The 20,109-nt window shown below is 44.7% G+C and overlaps 1 protein-coding gene across 1 annotated transcript in view; it reads right to left on the minus strand.

The window, feature by feature from the left end:
- The window catches only part of LOC143285458 (hydrocephalus-inducing protein homolog), a 134,115-nt gene that overhangs the window by 20,284 nt on the left and 93,722 nt on the right, over positions 1 to 20,109 (minus strand). Inside the window, 14 exon segments of the mRNA XM_076592760.1 lie at positions 1,625 to 1,763; positions 2,807 to 3,031; positions 3,651 to 3,917; positions 4,695 to 4,913; positions 5,525 to 5,733; positions 6,796 to 6,938; positions 7,605 to 7,874; positions 8,704 to 8,797; positions 9,239 to 9,472; positions 10,077 to 10,229; positions 11,144 to 11,251; positions 11,915 to 12,085; positions 12,808 to 12,946; positions 18,829 to 18,906. Of these exon segments, the coding sequence (XP_076448875.1) occupies positions 1,625 to 1,763; positions 2,807 to 3,031; positions 3,651 to 3,917; positions 4,695 to 4,913; positions 5,525 to 5,733; positions 6,796 to 6,938; positions 7,605 to 7,874; positions 8,704 to 8,797; positions 9,239 to 9,472; positions 10,077 to 10,229; positions 11,144 to 11,251; positions 11,915 to 12,085; positions 12,808 to 12,946; positions 18,829 to 18,906 (2,449 nt within the window).

Consider the following 20,109-nt stretch of genomic DNA (forward strand, 5'->3'; position numbering starts at 1 on the left):
CCTCCTTGAAACTGAAACTATGACAAACCTTGTCAGTTGGCTGATATATGTTTCATCGTGAAAATGAGGTCTCCTCTTTCACTTTGTCAAATCGCCACACTTAGCTCTTTTCAAGTCTGGCTTTAAAACCTACCTCTTCCCAAACTGGTTCCTCCCTCGCCTCCCTCTTTTTAGTCTGCAGTTGTGCCAGCTCTTAACTCTTTCCATACGAATGGCGAAAGAGACGATGTTAACAGCGTTTCACCCCAATTACCATCATCAAAATATTGCAAGCGGAAGGCTCTTATACTGAAGACATGAATGTTGACAAAAAATACCACAATTCTGACGACGGAAGCTAAAGGTTGGGTCATTCAGACACCCACTGGACATCCGAGGGGTCTGTGTAGAGGAGAAGAGAGGACTGGCCGTACTGAGTGAGTTAATTCATGTGCATTTTAAAGTTGTGTCTTTCATCCCTTTGAATCAGAGTTATGCATGCCTGTGAATGACTGGTATGACAGTGCTTCAATTCATTTTCTACTTCTCCCATAACTATGTGAAGAGGGGCATCACACAGAAAGATAAACTACTGTATACTGTGATTCAGTGCTATATAAACAGTTGTTATCGTTATCATTTTTATTATCATCCAAGATGAATGAGGAGTGCTGTAGGTAATAAATCCTTCATCAGCCAGTGGAGAGATAAGCATTCTCACAAACACGCACATACACAGACAAATATATTGGTCAATAAGGAAGATGTAGTCATAGCAATGCTTATTACCCAAATGTAACAGCAATTCAACAAAAAAAACTAAAATACTGAAATGACAGATCACTGCGCTTTAGACACTAAAACTACCACTTAATGAATTCAATGTGAACTCCTTTCAGCTTTGGAAAAGAAATAGAATTGTAAAACAGAGATTAGAAATATGAATGTTTATGCAAAAAAAAAAAAGCCCAATAAAATTTTCTTTTGTGTTAACAATGATAAACAAGTACCCCCCCCCCCCCCTTCCCTCCTCGCCCCCTGCCCAAGAAAAGAAGTAGAAAAACAGTAAACAAGGAAAAGAAAAGGTAAAGATCTTCAAAGAAACCAACAATGACAACGATGCCATGAAAATGAGATATTTCTCAGGTGAAGAGAGCGATAAAGCGTGTGTGTTCAGAGAGGAAAAACACATCAAGGACTGTATGAAAAGGACGACGGGCGCAATAGCCGAGTGGTTAAAGCGTTGGACTGTCAATCTGAGGGTCCCGGGTTCGAATCACGGTGATGGCGCCTGGTGGGTAAAGGGTGGAGATTTTTACGATCTCCCAGGTCAACATATGTGCAGACCTGCTAGTGCCTGAACCCCCTTCGTGTGTATATGCAAGCAGAAGATCAAATACGCACGTTAAAGATCCTGTAATCCATGTCAGCGTTCGGTGGGTTATGGAAACAAGAACATACCCAGCATGCACTCCCCCGAAAACGGAGTATGGCTGCCTACATGGTGGGGTAAAAACGGTCATACTCGTAAAAGCCCGCTCGTGTGCATACGAGTGAACGTGGGAGTTGCAGCCCACGAACGCAGAAGAAGAAGAAGAAGATATGAAAAGGACAAGCAGAAATTCACAGCACCACAGAGACCCACCTTGAACTTGCGACCGCTGCGGATAGAGCCCCGAGGATGCAGACACTTGAAGGACTGGGGGGTGCGGTGGTCGGCCTCATCCTCACACACCCACTCAAAGTCGTACTTCTCATTGGTGGGGTTGACAACGCTGAACTCCCTGCAGGACAGACAACACGTAATTGTACTGAATGGTACTGAATGGTACTGAACTGTATTGTATTGTATTGTATTGTATTGTATTGTATTGTATTGTACTGTATTGTGTTTTCTTGCGCTGAGCTGAGCTGAGTTGGTTACGTTGCATTGCGCTGCATTGTACTGTATTCCATTGCATTGCATTGTATTATTGCATTGCATTGCATTGCATTATATTGCAATGTACTGTATTGTATTTTGTTGTAACAGATTTCTCAGTGTGAAATTTGGGCTGCTCTCCTGTCGCTACAGTTCAACACAACCCCTTTTTTCTGCCTGCAAGTGCATTTGTTTTCCTGTCAAAGTGGATTTTACTACAAATTTTTTTCCAGGGTCAACTCTCTTTTTGCAGGTGGTTCTTTTACATGCATGAGGCATATGCAACACATGGGATCATGGTTTATTATCTTATTCATTATCCAGTGACTAAACATACATGACCACCATTCAAGGTTTACTGTATGGAGAGAAAATTTTGGCAAGTGTGAGATCCCGTATGCTCAGATTCTCTTGCTTCCTATGTGGATGTATAACCACCAGGCCATCAGTTAATGACAGGTGGTTTACTCCAATGAAACAGGCAGTCTGCAGTCCATCAGGATATAGGTATACAAGATAATACAAAGTCTACAAGGTTACCGCTTCTTCTTTCGCGTTCATGGGCTGCAGTTCCCACATTAACTCATATGTGCAAGTGGGCTATTACGTACATGACCATATCTATCCTGACATGTAGGCAGCCATACTCCATTTTCTGGGGTGTGCATGCTGTACATGTCCTTGTTTCCGTAACCCACTGATGCTGACATGAATAATGGGATCTTTAAAGTGCGCATTTTGATCCTCTGCATGAACATATACGCACGAAGAGGGTTCAGGCACAAGCATGTCTACAAATGTATGACTGTTTTCACCCCGTCATGCAGGCAACAAAAGTCCATTTTCAGGGTGTATAGATACGTCTAAACTGGGGAATAATAACACAAGGCAGCTGAACTAACTCACTTGACACAATGCACTCCCATGCCAACAACGTCAAACTCCAGGACACGCGTGTTGGGATCCAGAGTGGAGCCAGGTGGCGCTCCGTTGGGTCCCCGCAGTTCAGGGTTGCGGCGAGCGCCAGTGATGTAGTCCGAGTCGTGGAGCTCAAAGTGACAGAAGGGCATGAGGCTGCGAGCCTTCAGCCCCACCACTGGGCCCTGGGTGTCCTTCTCCAGGTTGGGGATGCTGTGTGTATAATGACAACTTTCATGTTCAAGGCAATTCTTTTACTCACAAAAAAAACAAAAAAAAAACAACAAAAAAAAACACCCAGTGATCTGCACAAATATGTAATCCATACACATCCTTAGAAGAGTAGCCACTCAATGGATCCCAGAGAGGGAGGAAGACCAAAGGACACAAGGTGCAGAATATCTGTGAAAAAGAACTGAAGGAGAATGGCTATAATTTATCATCAAAGTGATTTTTGTACTTAAAACTTTGTAAATCCATGTCCAGAGGGGAAGAAAGGCTGTGTCAGATAGATTATATGAACAGACAAGTGGAAAACATGAAGTAAAAATTATAACAATGCACCAAATCACACACACAAACATACACACACACACGCATCAATATAACACACACACACACACTTACATACACAAACACACACTTACACACACACACAAACACACACACACACACACAGCCCTCCCACCATCTCTCACCTCCCTCACCTCCTCACACATTAACTCCTTCTCTCCTCACACACACACACACACACACACACACACACACACACACACACACACACTCACACACACACACACACACACACTCACACACACACACACACAGTCACCTGCAGATGAGGCGCCCCTCATACTCGTTGACGTCCAGTGGGGAGAACTTGACCACACAGGTGACTCGCTTCCCGGGCTGCACGGATCCGAACTGGGGCTCCACGGAGAAGGGGACATATGAGGCCTCCACCATGTCCACGCGGGACTCTGGGCGCTCTCCTTCCGACATGAAGGTGACGGAGCGCTGGAAGGAGGGCGTGAAGTTGTCCATCACCACCTGCCAGCTGTAGTCCATGGCCACTGTGCCCGAGTTCTTCAGGGTCATCCTGTTGGAAGCAAGCAGGATTCTAACGTTTTTTTTTTGTACTGTATTACTCTTTTTTGTCACAACAGATTTCTCTGAGAGCTCCACATATCTTTTTTGTATGTTTTCCTGCCTGCAGTTTTTTTTTTTTGTTTTCCTATCAAAGTGGATTTTTCAAAAGAATTTTGCCACGGACTTTTGTTGCCATGGGTTCTTCAATGTGCGCTAAGGGCATGCCGCACACAAGACCTCGATTTATCATCTCATCCGAATGACTAGCATCCAGACCACCACTCAAGGTCTAGTGGAGGAGGAGAAAATACTGGTGACTGTGCCGGGATTCAAACCAGCGCACGCAGATTCTATCGCTTCCTGGGCGGACGGACCCGTTACCTCTAGACCATCACTTCACATTTGAAAACGTCATGATGCTCAATATTTGATAAAACAACAACTAACAGGGTGACCCTGTGTGTGTAGCAGGCGTCAAACATTTTTTCACATCATGATGATCAAGGTATGAACCTCCCCACCCCCACCCCACCCCACTCCCAAACACACACACACACACACACACACACAAAAACCATCCAAATAAACAAGGGACAAAGCCTTCATGGCTCACATGATCACTGCTGGTTTAAAAACATCAAGAACGAAACTGAAAATATGGCACAGTAGTAGCTGGAGGTGGTGGCATAAAGAGAAAAGCAATGAAAAAAGGGAAGACACAGATGGAGGGAGCAACGGAACGAGAGAACATATATAAGAAGGGATAGAAACTAACAAATAAACTCACTCATAAACGCGGGTCTGGAACATGAGAGTGTCACGGAAGTGCACAGAGGTGGTTTTACAGGTGAACTTGCAGTAGTCGGCAACAGCCGACACCAGGAGGTCGACGTTGCGTGCAGACTCCACCACCTCTGTGTAGGCTGGCTCAGGCTCTGTCTCCACCACCTTCTTCTTCATCGGCTTGGCTGGGTTCTGGGGGGTGGCTGGCTGGGACTTGCCAGCACTGGCAACAGAAGGTGGTTGAAACAGAACTGAAGAAGCAGGCTTTTTCATATGACGTCTTAATGCATGGTGAACCAAAACCATCACTCTGACTAGAACAATGTCACAATATAAAAAAAAAAAATTCAATGTGTTTAATTAAATAGAACTACTGACTGAAAGTTATGGACATGTGGACAGGTGTGCATGTGCTCTCACAAAGGTCATAGACATATATGCAAACAATATATATATATATCTAAAAAGATCCACACATGTATACAGCATCCGTACAAACATGCATTATATACTCTTACACAGGCATTACGACACACGCATAAGCACACACACAGACAGTTGTGTTTACAATACCTGCATACACATCCTTAAACACACACATGCATGCAAAGACACATATACATATTCACATGAAGACATGGGTACACACACACACACACACACACACAAATAAATTCTCTCCATCTCTATACACAACATGCACCTTCACAAAAACCTACTCCAATACGTACATACACACACACCCACATCCACAACCACACACTCACACAAACACCCCCTCTCACACACACACACTCACACACACACACACACACACACACAGGAAGCACAGACCTGTCAGCAGTATGGGTGGGGGTGGGCCCCACGTCCACCCACTTGACGGTCCTGATGCGGTCGTCCCAGTCGGCCACCTGGTCGGCGGGCTTGTCGAAGGTGATCTTGGTGATGCGCGCCGGCACCACCTCCTCCGTCAGGGTCTTGGGGCTGTCGGCCAGGAAGGTGACCGTGATGTCCTTCCCACAGCCTGCGTGCAGGTGGCCAGTCTGCACACAGTGGTCAGGTAAAGGTGAGGTGAGGTGAGGTGAGGTGAGGTGAGGTGAAGTAAGATCAGATCAGATCAGATGAGATCAGATGAGATTCGATGAAATGAGATATCTGATGAGATGAGATTAGGTGAGATGAGATGGGATGTGATCTGATAGTGTAGGATAAGGTAGGATAGGACAGAATAGGGTAAGATGATAGAGGACAAGGTAAGGTAAAGTAAGGTAAGTAGATCAGAATAACTTAGTCAAGTGACAACTCATGACAACTTGGTGGGTTAACGTTAGAGATTTCTTTTTGCTGATCTCTTAGGTCAACATAAGTGTACACCTACTTGAGCTTTAATCTCCCACACACACACATACACACAGTCACACACAAGTATTTCAACCACCCCTCCAGCTTCAGACTGTCACTAATACTTGCAAACAATCATGAAACTGCTCAAACATGTCTTGCCACTCATATTTACAAAGCTGTTCAGATTTTAAAACAATTTTAAAAATCAATCATCGATCATTGCTTCATTACTTCCACACTGTACTGCTGGTCACGTTAACCTCTGTCGATACGGATCAAAGGCTGAATCTTCTTCTTCTTCTTCTGCGTTCGTGGGCTGCAACTCCCACGTTCACTCATATGTACATGAGTGGGCTTTTACGTGCATGACCGTTTTTACCCCGCCATGTAGGCAGCCATACACCGTTTTCGGGGTTGTGCATGCTGGGTATGTTCTTGTTTCCATAACCCACCGAACGCTGACATGGATTACAGGATCTTTAATGTGCATATTTGATCTTCTGCTTGCATATACACACGAAGGGGGTTCAGGCACTGGCAGGTCTGCACATATGTTGACGTGGGAGATCGTAAAAATCTCCACCCTTCACCAACCAGGCGCCGTCACCGTGATTCGAATCCGGGACCCTCAGATTGACAGTCCAATGCTTTAACCACTCGGCTATTGCGCCCGTCAAAAGGCTGAATCAATAAACATGTCAGCATCAGTGTCAGTGGTCCGTGCTGTGAGTGAAGCTAGTCGGAGAGGAGTGGCGACTGACCTGAGGGGAGAAGCGAAGCTGGGCATGCTCTGGCCAGGTGAAGCGCACGCAGTCTGTCTTGGAGTGGTTGGTCATGGTCAGGTTGAGGGAGCGGCCCTCGTTGATGTAGCAGTCGCCAAACTTCATCAGGTTGGGCTTGGCAGCTGCAGAGTTAATAGGGATGATGATGAAAATGAAAACAGGAACAATAATAATAAATATAATAACATATATGATAAGAGTACTACTACTTCTTATAGGACTGCTATATGATGTCAATATTAATAGTCATGATGAAACTGCAGACTGTTGCTCACATCCCCAAGGCAGAGAGGTTGTGGCATTTACAACAGAAGTTAAATGTACATACATGTATTTGTCCATGCATTCAAGCATGACATGCCATACAGAACACCCTCACCCACCATCACCCTCACCCACCATTACCACCACCCTCACCCACCCTCATCCACACCCCCACCCTCACCCACCATCACCCACACCCTCACCCATCACCCTCACCGACCATCACCCTCACCCTCACCCACCATCACCCTCACCCTCACCCACCATCACCCTCACCATCACCCACCATTACCATCACCCTCACCCACCATCACCCTCACCCTCACCCACCATCACCATCACCCTCACCCACCATCACCCTCACCCTCACCCACCATTACCATTACCCTCACCCACCATCACCCTCACCCTCACCCACCATCACTCTCATCATCACCCACCCTCATCCACCTTCACCCTCCCTCACCCACTACCATCCTCGCCCACCCTCAGCACCCACCCTCCCCCTCACTACACACACAGACCTGACACGTCATCCTCGGCCATGTTGCCTTCCTGGTCCTCGGGGACGAGCAGGGTCTGAGAGTTGGAGGTGATGTTGTCCAGCGTGATGTCGTCCACGTAGCCCTCCCCGACCAGCTGCACCGTGGAGTCCTCGTACTGGTTGTCCACCACAGACAGCCGCACGTGGGCCTGCGAGCGCACTGCCTCCTGCGGCCGGTAGATGGCGTTGAAGGTGGCCGTCTCCCCCACGTTGATGATGACGGAGGCCGTGTGGGGCCGCTTGTAGTAGGCTGTCGAGGGGTGGACAGAGAGAAGCGGGGAGAGAGAGAGAGAGAGAGAGAATGAGACAGTGAAGGTTTGGTGCTGGTCCAACATATGTTGGATATCTTGTCTGTGAAAGATTGGGGGTTTTTGTTGTTGTTTGTTTGTATGTTTTGTGATATTTCATTTGAGCAAAATTGTTTACACATGTTCATTAAGTAAATGCATGCTTAAACAAATATAAACACACACTACTCTCTCTCTCTCTCTCTTTCTCTTATGCACACACACATACACATACACACACACACTCATACACATGCACATACACATGCAAGTGCATACACACACCTGCACACACACTCACAAAAATACACACACACACGCTCATACACAAACAACTGCTGATCCCTCTCATGTCACAACTGTTCCTCAACATGTATTTAAGAAGCGATGTCAAGGAGGCACACACACACAAAAGCAAGATAACGACAGCACATGATCAAATGTGATCACCTGTTCTTGAAACAAAATAAGCAGAGCCTCATACCCTGTTGTTGACAGGAATTTCAAAACACTTGGGCTGCACTGCATTTGCAGAATCAAAAATTTGCTAAGCATGAAATAAATTCCACAAGAGTTTGGAAGTTTTTCTTTTTAATGCAGATCAAATTTTATGCTGCTAAGACTGTTCATGCAATCCAGCCCTGACCCAGCCTGACCACCAGTTTCAACAAACTAGCCATAGGATACAAGCAGAGCCTTACAACCACTGATGATGACAAACAAAAAATTTCAAAACATCTGCTCAAATCTGATCGCTAGTTTCAATACGACACAATCCAAGCGGAGACTTACGATCACTGATGTTGTCGTCAGAAATGACGTCGCGGGTGTTTCCTGTGGGCTGCAGCATGAAGGCTTTGTCAGCATCCAACAGGTCCACATCCACCTGTGGACAGCATGGACAGCACGGTCACACAGTCAGTTCACCCCACCCACCCCCGGCTCCCCCCCAACCACACACACCCTTACACATCACAATGAAGATAAGAAAAGAGAAAGAAAACTTTCTGATACGTTTTTGTCCATTAGAATCTGAACCTGAAAAAAAAAGAAAAGATATTGAGTGTGTGTGTGTGTGTTTTCTCAAATCTGATTTTCTTTGTGTTGCTCAATTAATATTTATTCAAATGGTTGCGAAAATGTCAGTGCAACAAAAAGTTAATCTGACAATAAATGGTTTCAGTCAGTCAATGTGTGTGTGAGTATGTGTGTGTGCATGCGCGCATGTCAGTGAGTGTGTGTGTGTATGTGTGTGCGCGCGCACATGCTTGTATATATGTGTGTGTGTGTATGTGTGTGTACATGTGCATATGTGCGTGACCCTCACCTTGCAGGGCAGAGTGCCGTCATTGAACAGCTCCAGGGGCAGACTCTGGGTGGTGCCCAGCAGGATCTTCTTGAAGAGCAGCAGGGGTTGTCCCCTCTTGTTGCGCACGGTGGGGCGACCCACGGTGACCCTAGGCAGGTTGCCTTCGCCGGCAACCTCAAAGGTCAGCGACTTGCCCCGCGCCTGGTTCTGAGTCACGCCCTCGATGGCCGCCTCGAAGATGGCGTTGTAGCTCTGTAAGGGGTTGAAAAGAAAAAGAAATAACGTGTTCAGTATGTATCACAGAGCTGTGGCATGTGAATTGTTGTCATGTTTGGTTTCCCTTCTTGTTCTCTTTGTTTCATTTCTCATCAAACACCATGTTTTGGGTGGTTGTTGTTTTTTTTTCCTGGAAGAAACCTTGATCTGACCCTGCAGTGGCTGTGTGAGTGTGGAAATGTGAGTGTGGGTTGATGGAAGTATATCTAAGTGTGGGTAGGAGTACATGTGTGTGTGTGTGTGCAAGTGTGTGAGTATCCTGGAGTGAATGCAGGTGAGTGTGTGAATCCATGCCTCTGTGTGTGTGTGTGTGTGTGTGTGTGAGCGCTCGTGTGTGCTCGCACAGCTATGCATTTGCATTTGTGTGTGTGCATGCATAAGTTTTAAAAAAGATAGCAAAATCCAAACATGTATCCCCCTTCCCATGTGCTCACCCCTACCCCCCGACAACCCCTCCCCACACACACGCACCCACACCACACACACACATGCTCCCACACCCCGCACCCACACCCCTGTTGCCACCCCTACTTCCCTCACTCCACACACACACATTACACGCTCCACACACACACGGTACCTGCATGGAGGGCGGGGTGAAGGTGATGGTGACGTAGATGAAGCTGTGGTTGGCGATCTGGGCCCTCTGGGGCTCCACATCAAAGATCTCCTGGACCTTGGGCGCCCCCTTCTGGGTCATGGGCTTCAGCTGGAACACCACGTCGCACGGCACCTGCCACACACACACACACACACACACACAGCTGTCAGATTCGGTCACATCAAAACCCTGTCACAGCATCATGGAAAAATGTACCACATTTTATGGACTTCTCAGCAATCCTTTTCCCCCAGTTTTGATCCGTGCACAATATCATACAGTGTGCCTAATGTGTGGCTAAAATCTGTTAAAGCACTGTTGTGAATTAGAACCGTGTTATGTTTAACCTCCGAATCTGGAAGTATGGGGTTCATGGCAATGCAAACGAATAAAATCTTCCCACGGTGCAGAATAAAAACAGCTCACAACTTGCTCACAACTAGGAGTTGCACAGACATAATGTATTCACGAAAGCAGAGATCAACAGGTCAGACAAGAAAATGGATAACGCAACACACAAAGAGAAAGTTCTGATGATGACACCAGGGCTTTGACACTGCTTCCACAAAGCCATGGTAGCAACAGGGATGAACTCATCAATGCTTGACTTCCTATCTCTCATTCTGCTGTCTGCCTTATAATGTGCGGAACCTTATGCCAATTAAAACTGAAAATTCTGTAAAATCTGATGATGCACCTTACAATTCAAATGCTTTGTAAAATATGGTAGTTTCTTAAATTTAGTGCGACAAAAAAATCTTCATCTAGACACAGTTTTCCCCTTTTCTTTCCTCTTGTTTTCTTCTGCATCAAACACACGTGCCTGCATGCACACACACACACACACACACACACAAACACACAAACTCAAACAGTTGTGCAACACCCCCCTCATTCACACTCACGCAATTACGCAAATCTCTCCTCCTACAAGCACACTTGTGCAATTCACCTCCCACCCCCGACACCCCCCCCCCACACACACACCTCCCCTCCCCATACCCCTCCGACCCCTCCCAGTCTCCTGCCCCACACCCTTCATTCACCTTGGTGGTGTTGCTGATCTTGAAGCGGGCCTTGGCCTTCCTGCCCACGATGACGTTGTTGAAGACAAACCTCTTCTCCTCCTCCCCGTACACACCTCCGCTCTCGCTCTGTGGGCCACAGGGGGTGACAGAGAGAGCACTTTCGTCATCGCTCCGCTTTGTACCGTGTTCAGCGTTAATGCTAAATCAATGTTACTTGTGTGATGTGTGGTGCTGTGTTGTGTTGGAAAATATAATGTGATGTTCTTGTGTTGTGCTGTGTCATGCAATGTCAGGTTGTGTTATACTGTGTTGCACTGCACTGTGCCGTGCTGAGCTGTATTGTTTCTGCACTGTGCTGTTCTGGATGTGTGGTTAACATGTTACAAATCTAGTTAAGTTGTGAAGTGGGGGTTTTTGGGGGAGGGTAGGGGGAGGGGGTTGAAATTGTAGAATGGTGTTTCTTTCTGGGAGACAGTGTTGGGTTTAAAAAAAAAAGAAAAAAAAGGTAAAAACAGAGTCATGTCACAAAATGAGATTTTTCCTCAAAAGACGGTGCTGAAGGTGAGTGTGATGGGGGCTGGAGTTCCGTACGTTGAGCAAATAAAGAATACCAAGTCAGTTTTCATCATAATCATACCCTTATAAAAATCATCACCTTCACTATCAATACCAACATCGTGATCAATATTCCTATCATTATCATTTCATTATCATCATCTTTCAGATCATCATGATCATTATTGTCATCATTATTATCTTTATCACTATCATCATCACTGTGTGACATACCTCCATAGAGTTCTGCCAGACAGAGAGGTTTTTACAGACGCGGTGCTCCTCAAAGATGCTGCCGATGTCGTCAATGTTGATGGAGGGGATGCAGGCCTCGGCGATCAGCTTGTAGGGGATGCCCCCAGGGAAGGACTTGGGATCCCGCTCCGTAACGTCGATGCTCACCTCCTGAAAAATAAGCACACACACAAGCTGATTCAAAACCAACTCTGCCAAGTGTGTAGGAGCAAAAAAGCTTGAACAACTGAGAACAGAATGTTTGTTGTAAGCAGAATTACAGTGGCTATGGAGATCAAATTTGTTCCACAACACAACAGTAACATATATTGCAGTTCTCATAATGAATGAAGATCTGCCTCTTCCGGATTCTTAACATGAAATGATCATGCTGTTGCTTCCCCCCCCCCCCCAACCCCACTTTTTTTTTCTTTGTATGTGTGTGTGTGTGTACAAGGAAACTCAAAATATGTTATGCTCACATGCTTTTTGTTACCTGAAAATATTAATTTCAAAAAGAAAATCTAACAATCTGCATTCTTTGCGCCAGTCACTTTCTCATGCAAATTCATATATTCACACAACACACACACTCTCTCTCTCTCTCTCTGTGTCTTTCTCTCACATGCACAGTCTCTTTCTCCTTCTCTCTCTAACACACACACACACACACACACACACACACACACACACAACACGCACACACACACACACACACACACACACTGATATACACAAACAGGGACAGACACATAAATAGACTGACAGAGAGACATACAACAGAAACACACACACACACACACACACACACACACACACACACACACACACACACACACAAACACACACACACACACACACACACATTCTCTCTCCCAGCAAAAAGCACCGACCTCGTCAGCCCGGCCCTGTGCCTCAGCCACGCAGTCCACAGTGATGGTCTGCTGACTGTTGGGAGGGATGATGCCGAAGGCGGGGAAGATGGTGAACATGCCCAGCACCAGCCGTGACTGCCCTGTGCCCGCCTCCTGTCTGCTCACACACACACACACACACACACACACACACAATCAGTAACGGTATTTCCTTCAAGGGCTATGATTCCCACAGTCACTCACATGTAAAAGTGCATTTATGTGTATGATCATTTTTACCCCATCATGAAGGCAGCTGTACTCCATTGCTGGGGGGTGTTTGTAGGGTACATTCTTCTCACCATAAACCACTAAACTGTGACATGTAATATCTGATCTTTAACATGCATATTTGATTTTCTTTTTTGTATACACATGAAGTGGGTTCAGATACTAGCAGATCTGCACATCTGTTGACCTGGGAGATCAGAAAAAAATCTCTACCCTTAACCCAGCAGGCACCGTAAGAAGGAACCAGACCCAGAAACCTCAGACTGAAAGTCCAGCGCTTTAACATCTTGGCTGTTGAGCCTGTCAAAAAAAAAAAAGGTAATGATGATTCTGACAATAGTAATGAGGATCATGATGGAAATGATAACAATAATTATGACAATAATGATAATCATGATGATGATGACAGTGATAATAATGCCAAATTCAGAAAATGACAGCTCCATCTACTGTCTACTACCCTTGCACACACACACACGCACACACACAAACACACACACACACAATAGCTGTTAGATACACATGTATGTTAAAATGTATGTATGCAGTGTGTGTGTGTGTGTGTGTGTGTGTGTGTGTGTGCGTGCGTGCGTGCGTGCGTGCGTGCGTGCGTGCGTGCGTGTGTGTGTGGTCACATTTTGGTGTGTGTATGTAACATAGATATAATGTTTTATGTTATCAAAAGCGTTTTTGTAAAGCACCTAGAGCAGATTTCTGGATAGTGTGCTATATAAGTATCCATTATTATTATTATTACAAACACACACACACACACACACACACACACACACACACACAAACACACACATAAACACACACACACAAACACACACATACACACACACACACAAACACAAACACACACACAAACACACAAACACACACAAACATACACACACACAAACACACACACACACACACAAACATACACACACACACACTAACACACACACACACACACACACACACACACACACACACACAAACAGAGACAGGCACATAAATGGACACACAGTGAAAAAAACAAACAGAAAGAGACACAGGGTGAGACAGAGTCAGGAAAAGAGACAGACACACAGCAAAACGGAGAGGACGGTGAACCATTCAGCTAAACATCCGACCAAAGCCACAGAGAAAAAAAAAAGAACAAAACACGCACTACAAGAGAACACATAACCGGTGAGCAGAGCTTCTTACATTAGTGAAGAGGTGAACTACCGACCAGCTTCACCAAACTGTGACCAGAAGCATAACGTACTCCACAGAAAATGAATTGTTTATCACTTGCGCATGTGGGGTTTTTTGTTTTGTTTTTTCTGAGATCTTCATAGGTGTTATGTAAAATGTGGATGAAAACAAACAAATAACCGGTGATTAGTCATTCGGATGAGACTATAAACCGAGGTCCCGTGTGCAGCATGCACTTAGCACACGTAAAAGAACCCACGGCAACAAAAGGGTTGTTCCTGGCAAAATTCTGTAGAAAAATCCACTTTGATAGGAAAAACAAATAAAACTGCATGCAGGAAAAAAATACAAAAAAATGGGTGGCGCTGTATGTAGCGACGCGCTCTCCCTGGGGAGAGCAACCCGAATTTCACTCAGAGAAATCTGCTGTGATAAAAAGAAATACAAATACAAATCAGAGTTCTCACATTTATGAAAATGAACTAAATCAAACATAAAATCAAGTTGCTCATGTTCCATCTGACCACAAAAATGGGCCATCTTATGAAAGGAACCGGCAAGACCCTCACCAAACTGTGATCCAAAACGATGTGGATTACAAGTGTAGCAAACTCCTACAAACTGTGATCCAAAACCATGTGGATTACAAGTGTAGCAAACTCCTACAAACTGTGATCTAAAGCCATATGGATTACAAGTGTAGCAAACTCCTACAAACTGTGATCCCAAACGATGTGGATTACAAGTGTAGCAAACTCCTACAAACTGTGATCCAAAACTATATGGATTACAAGTGTAGCAAACTCCTACAAACTGTGATCCAAAACGGTGTGGATTACAAGTGTAGCAAACTCCTACAAACTGTGATCCAAAACCATATGGATTACAAGTGTAGCAAACTCCTACAAACTGTGATCCAAGACCGTGTGGATTACAAGTGTAGCAAACTCCTACAAACTGTGATCCAAAACCATATGGATTACAAGTGTAGCAAACTCCTACAAACTGTGATCCAAAACCATGTGGATTACAAGTGTAGCAAACTCCTACAAACTGTGATCCAAAACGATGTGGATTACAAGTGTAGCAAAAATCCTACAAACTGTGATCCAAAACGATGTGGATTACAAGTGCAGCAAACTCCTACAAACTGTGATCCAAAACCATATGGATTACAAGTGTAGCAAACTCCTACAAACTGTGATCCAAAACGATATGGATTACAAGTGTAGCAAACTCCTACAAACTGTGATCCAAAACCATATGGATTACAAGTGTAGCAAACTCCTACAAACTGTGATCCAAAACGATATGGATTACAAGTGTAGCAAACTCCTAAGTAAACAAAAACTCTATCATGTGAGTGTACTTTTCTTCCATCAGATTTTCACAGATGCTGGGGGAAAAAAATGTGGCTGAAAACAACTACAATGCACAACAAAAGGATTGGACAGGACAAAGTGAGTAACGAAAACCCTAGGATTCCTTTCAGCGAACACATCATTCATCAGACAAGTTAGTTAAAAAAATAACCCCTCATAATATTTCTCTCTTTTTCGTCCATTTCTACTTCAGTGTATATCATTCTTTGGCCTTGTGTGTGCATGTGCATGTGTGTGTGTGTGTGTGTACAAGCATTTTATAAATATGTGTGAGACAGAAAAAGTGACCGATACACTTCCAACACACACAAACATGTGTTTGCACAGCTGTAGAAAATGACCATCGTCATGTGAAACATACACGACTCAAAGTGAACCATCTGGGAAGATGTTCGGGCTGTGTGTCAAAGAACTGAAACCTCCACAATAACCAAAAAATAAAAAAAATAAAAAAGTGCACACCAAGCAATCCACCACCCATACTTTCTGCCACATCTGGTGGCACTGCCCAAGGCACTGGCGACCCTGGCCGGTCCTACATGATCCTGGCCTGCTCTTGCCACTCTGGAGGGACTCAGGTTCATCCGCTGATTATCTCCCTGCCCTGCTCTTCCGGCTCTAGAAGGGCTAAGGTTCATCCGCTGATTATCTCCCTGCCCTGCTCTCCCGGCTCTGGAGGGGCTAAGGTTCACACGCTCATCATCCCCTTGCCCTCCTCTTCCAGCTCTGGACGGGCTCAGATTCATCACCCTCCTCTCACCGACTCTGGAAGGGCTTCTGAGGCTTTTCGGGTCACCTGTCCCAGGGGGGATAATATGAGCTTGCGACACATTCTGGGAATTTTTTGAAAACCTAGATTTGTGACCCAGCTGGGAACGGACTTTTGTCAGACCGGCCAGAGTGTTCTGGAAGCGGCCTGTCTTGGCTGTGAAGTCAGGTAAAGCCCCCAGAGAATCCTCACTGCCACTGCCACTGCCACTGCTTCCACTGTCAGCATGCATTTTACAAGAGAAGAAGCATGAATAAAGACGAATACGAAACTGGTTGAATGTTCCAAAGTATCATTACAGGCTATTCACCAGGAAAGGGTGTCTAATGATGTGAGAGATATATTGTCTTTCATTTTCAGAATGAAGTCTGTTGCAAAACAAAAAAAACCCCAGTACTGCCTCCATCACAGAATGACAAAGCCTTCTTTTCTTTCTCTCTGCATTTGTGGACTATAACTCTCATGTTCACTCACATCTGAGTGGGATTTTCATGTGCATGATCATTTTTTACTCCAACATACCTTATTTCAGGGGTGTGCACGCTGGGATGTTCATGTTTCTACAACGCATCAAACACCGATGTGGATTACAGGATCTTTAACATTGCATAATTTGTCTTTTGTATGCGTATACACATGAAAGGAATGACAGAACTAGCAGGTCCTAGGAGATCAGAAAAATCTCCAACCTCAACCACCAGGCATAGATACTGGGACTGAACCCAGGACCTCTAGATCAGAAGTCCAATGCATTAACCACTTGGCTATTTCACCCAACTTCTTCGAGTCTTTCTGTGCCGGTCATTCAGAGACAAAAGAAAGGCTTTCCACTTGTGGGATGTACTGCGGTTCTCACTTGTAAATGAGAGATAATTAAATCCATCTACATTTGGGGTATAAAACCTTTTTTTTTTCATGTTTTGAAAAGTTGAGATTTTGCCTCCAGTGAAGCTGAAGCATTTCTCTGTTGCCCCATCCAAAAGGCACTCTTGATGTTCAAATCTTTCTAAAATTCTGTAGCTAATTTTAAACCATGCCATTTAACACCAACAGTCAGGATGACAAGAGCACTATTAGCACAAGTTAGTAAGAAACAGACTACTAATTAAGATGAAACAGTGTTCCTGCTCTTTGATCACATCAGTATAACCTGGCCTAGGGTATTATCAGGTACAATGCAAGAGACAGATGGAACATACTAGGTTCTAGCTCAGAGTATTAGTAAACATGATGCAAGAAACACAGCGCACTAGGTTCTAGTCTGGGATATTAGTAAACATGATGCAAGAGACAGTTTGCACTAAGTTCTAGCCTAGGGTACTAGCAAACATGATGCAAGAGGCAGACAGAACACACTAGCTTTAAGCCTAGGGTATTAGTAAACATGATGCAAGAGACACAGTGCACTGGGTAAGTGTAGGATGTCAGTAAATATGAGAGAGTGCACTGGGCTCTAGCCTAAGGTACTAGTAAACACCGCGCAAGAGACAGAAAGAGCACTGTAGTTTTTAACCTAAGGTATAAGGAAACACAACACAAAAGACAGGCACAGCATACTAGGCCCTAGCAAAGAATGTACAGGAGACTGACTGAGCACACAAGGTTTTAACATAAGGCATTAATAAACACGATGCAAGAGACAGACTGCACTATGTTCTAACCTGAGATATTAATAAACATGACACAAGGGACCTACGCGGCACACTAGGTTCTAGCCTAAGGTATTAGTAAACACAACACAAGGGACAGACGCGGCACACTAGGTTCTAGCCTAAGGTATCAGTAAACATGATGCAAGACACAGATGCAGCACACTAGCTTCTTGCCTCTGGTATTAGTGAACATAAGCAGGAGAGATGCAAATTACTAGGTTCTAGCCTTGGGTATTAGTGAACACGATGCAAGAGACAGACATAGCACACTAGATTCTAGCCTAGGGTATCAATAGATATGACGCAAGAGAGAGAAATGGAGCACATTAGATTCTAGCCAGAGGTATCAGTAAACACGGCACAAGAGACAGGCAGAGCAAACTAGGCTTTAGCCAGAGGTATCAGTGAACATGGCGCAAGAGACAGGCAGAGCAAGCTAGGTTTTAGCCAGAGGTATCAGTAAACACGGCACAAGAGACAGGCAGAGCAAACTAGGTTTTAGCCAGAGGTATCAGTGAACATGGCGCAAGAGACAGGCAGAGCAAGCTAGGTTTTAGCCAGAGGTATCAGTGAACACGGCGCAAGAGACAGGCAGAGCAAACTAGGTTTTAGCCAGAGGTATCAGTGAACACGGCACAAGAGACAGGCAGAGCAAGCTAGGTTTTAGCCAGAGGTATCAGTGAACACGGCGCAAGAGACAGGCAGAGCAAGCTAGGTTTTAGCCAGAGGTATCAGTGAACACGGCGTAAGAGACAGATGGAGCACACCAAAACCCTACCTGACAGAGTCGGCTTTCTTTGGGCGGGCTCCTGAGCGTGCTGAGCTTGAGCCATCACGCTTGTCTCCCTTGATGGCCCTGTCATTCACACACACACACACACACACACACAAACACACACACACAATGTTCAAAGTCATTCAATGGCCGTGAGGACACTCATAATTATGTCTTTTTTTTCTTCAACAAACAAAAATGTTCATGTATCCTTTTCAAACCATAGTATCTATACTTTGTTCCACTCCAGGGAACAATGAATCAAAGAATATACAGGGTTCACAAAAAGCTAAGGACCACTTGGGAACTTGCACATTTTTCTTCTAGGAGGTAATGGTAAAATGATGCTGATACAGCAGTGTGTCTAGACAATGAAATGAGCACTGTTCATAACAAGAGGTGCTTTCTTGCACGTGCTCAAAGATTTTTTTTCATAATAAAAAAACCCAAAAAAAACACAGCTGTCATCTATAAATCACTTGATAACTGTAAATTTGTGTGTGCTTGAAAACGCCAGTTTGTGTATTCAGTGAGAGACTTAGTGATCGGCCATATACAGCCTGCAAAGTTTGTTATCTCTCTTTTTTTTTCTTTTTTTTTTTTACATATACTTTTTATGAAAGCAGGCCAGCTTTTATGAAAAGGTACTTGATTTTAGTGAAGACTGTATATAAAACACCAGCCACTGTGGCAAAGTCCTTCGTGACATGGACTGACTGACAGGCTCAAAAGGGAACACTGGGGACTGCACACAGCTGAGGGTCGTCTGCTTCACGGATGCAGCTTTTGGATGTGTTGCTCCAATTTACTGACAAACACTGCAGGTGCTTGTATCTCTCAGCCTGGCTGACATTGGATTGGTGTCATGATAGTACGGCATTGTCAAGTAGTCCCACACCTAAATGGACCCCCAGCAAAGCAGCATCTTCATCAGCCCCATCATCATCATCATCACCATCAAAATATTGAAAACAAAATGGCCTAAATTCTGGGGCAACAAAGAACAAACAAACAAACAAAAATCTGGGCAAAAAACAAACACAAACAATCTGGGGCAACAAAACAAACACAAACAATCTGGGGCAACAAAACAAACACAAACAATCTGGGGCAACAAAAACAAACACACAATCTGGGCAACAAAAACAAACACAAACAATCTGGGGCAACAAAAACAAACACAAACAATCTGGGGCAACAAAAACAAACACAAACAATCTGGTGGGGCAACAAAAACAAACACAAACAATCTGGGGCAACAAAAACAAACACAAACAATCTGGG

This window comes from Babylonia areolata, chromosome 9 (assembly GCF_041734735.1).
Source record: "Babylonia areolata isolate BAREFJ2019XMU chromosome 9, ASM4173473v1, whole genome shotgun sequence".
NCBI classification, from domain to species: domain Eukaryota; kingdom Metazoa; phylum Mollusca; class Gastropoda; order Neogastropoda; family Buccinidae; genus Babylonia; species Babylonia areolata.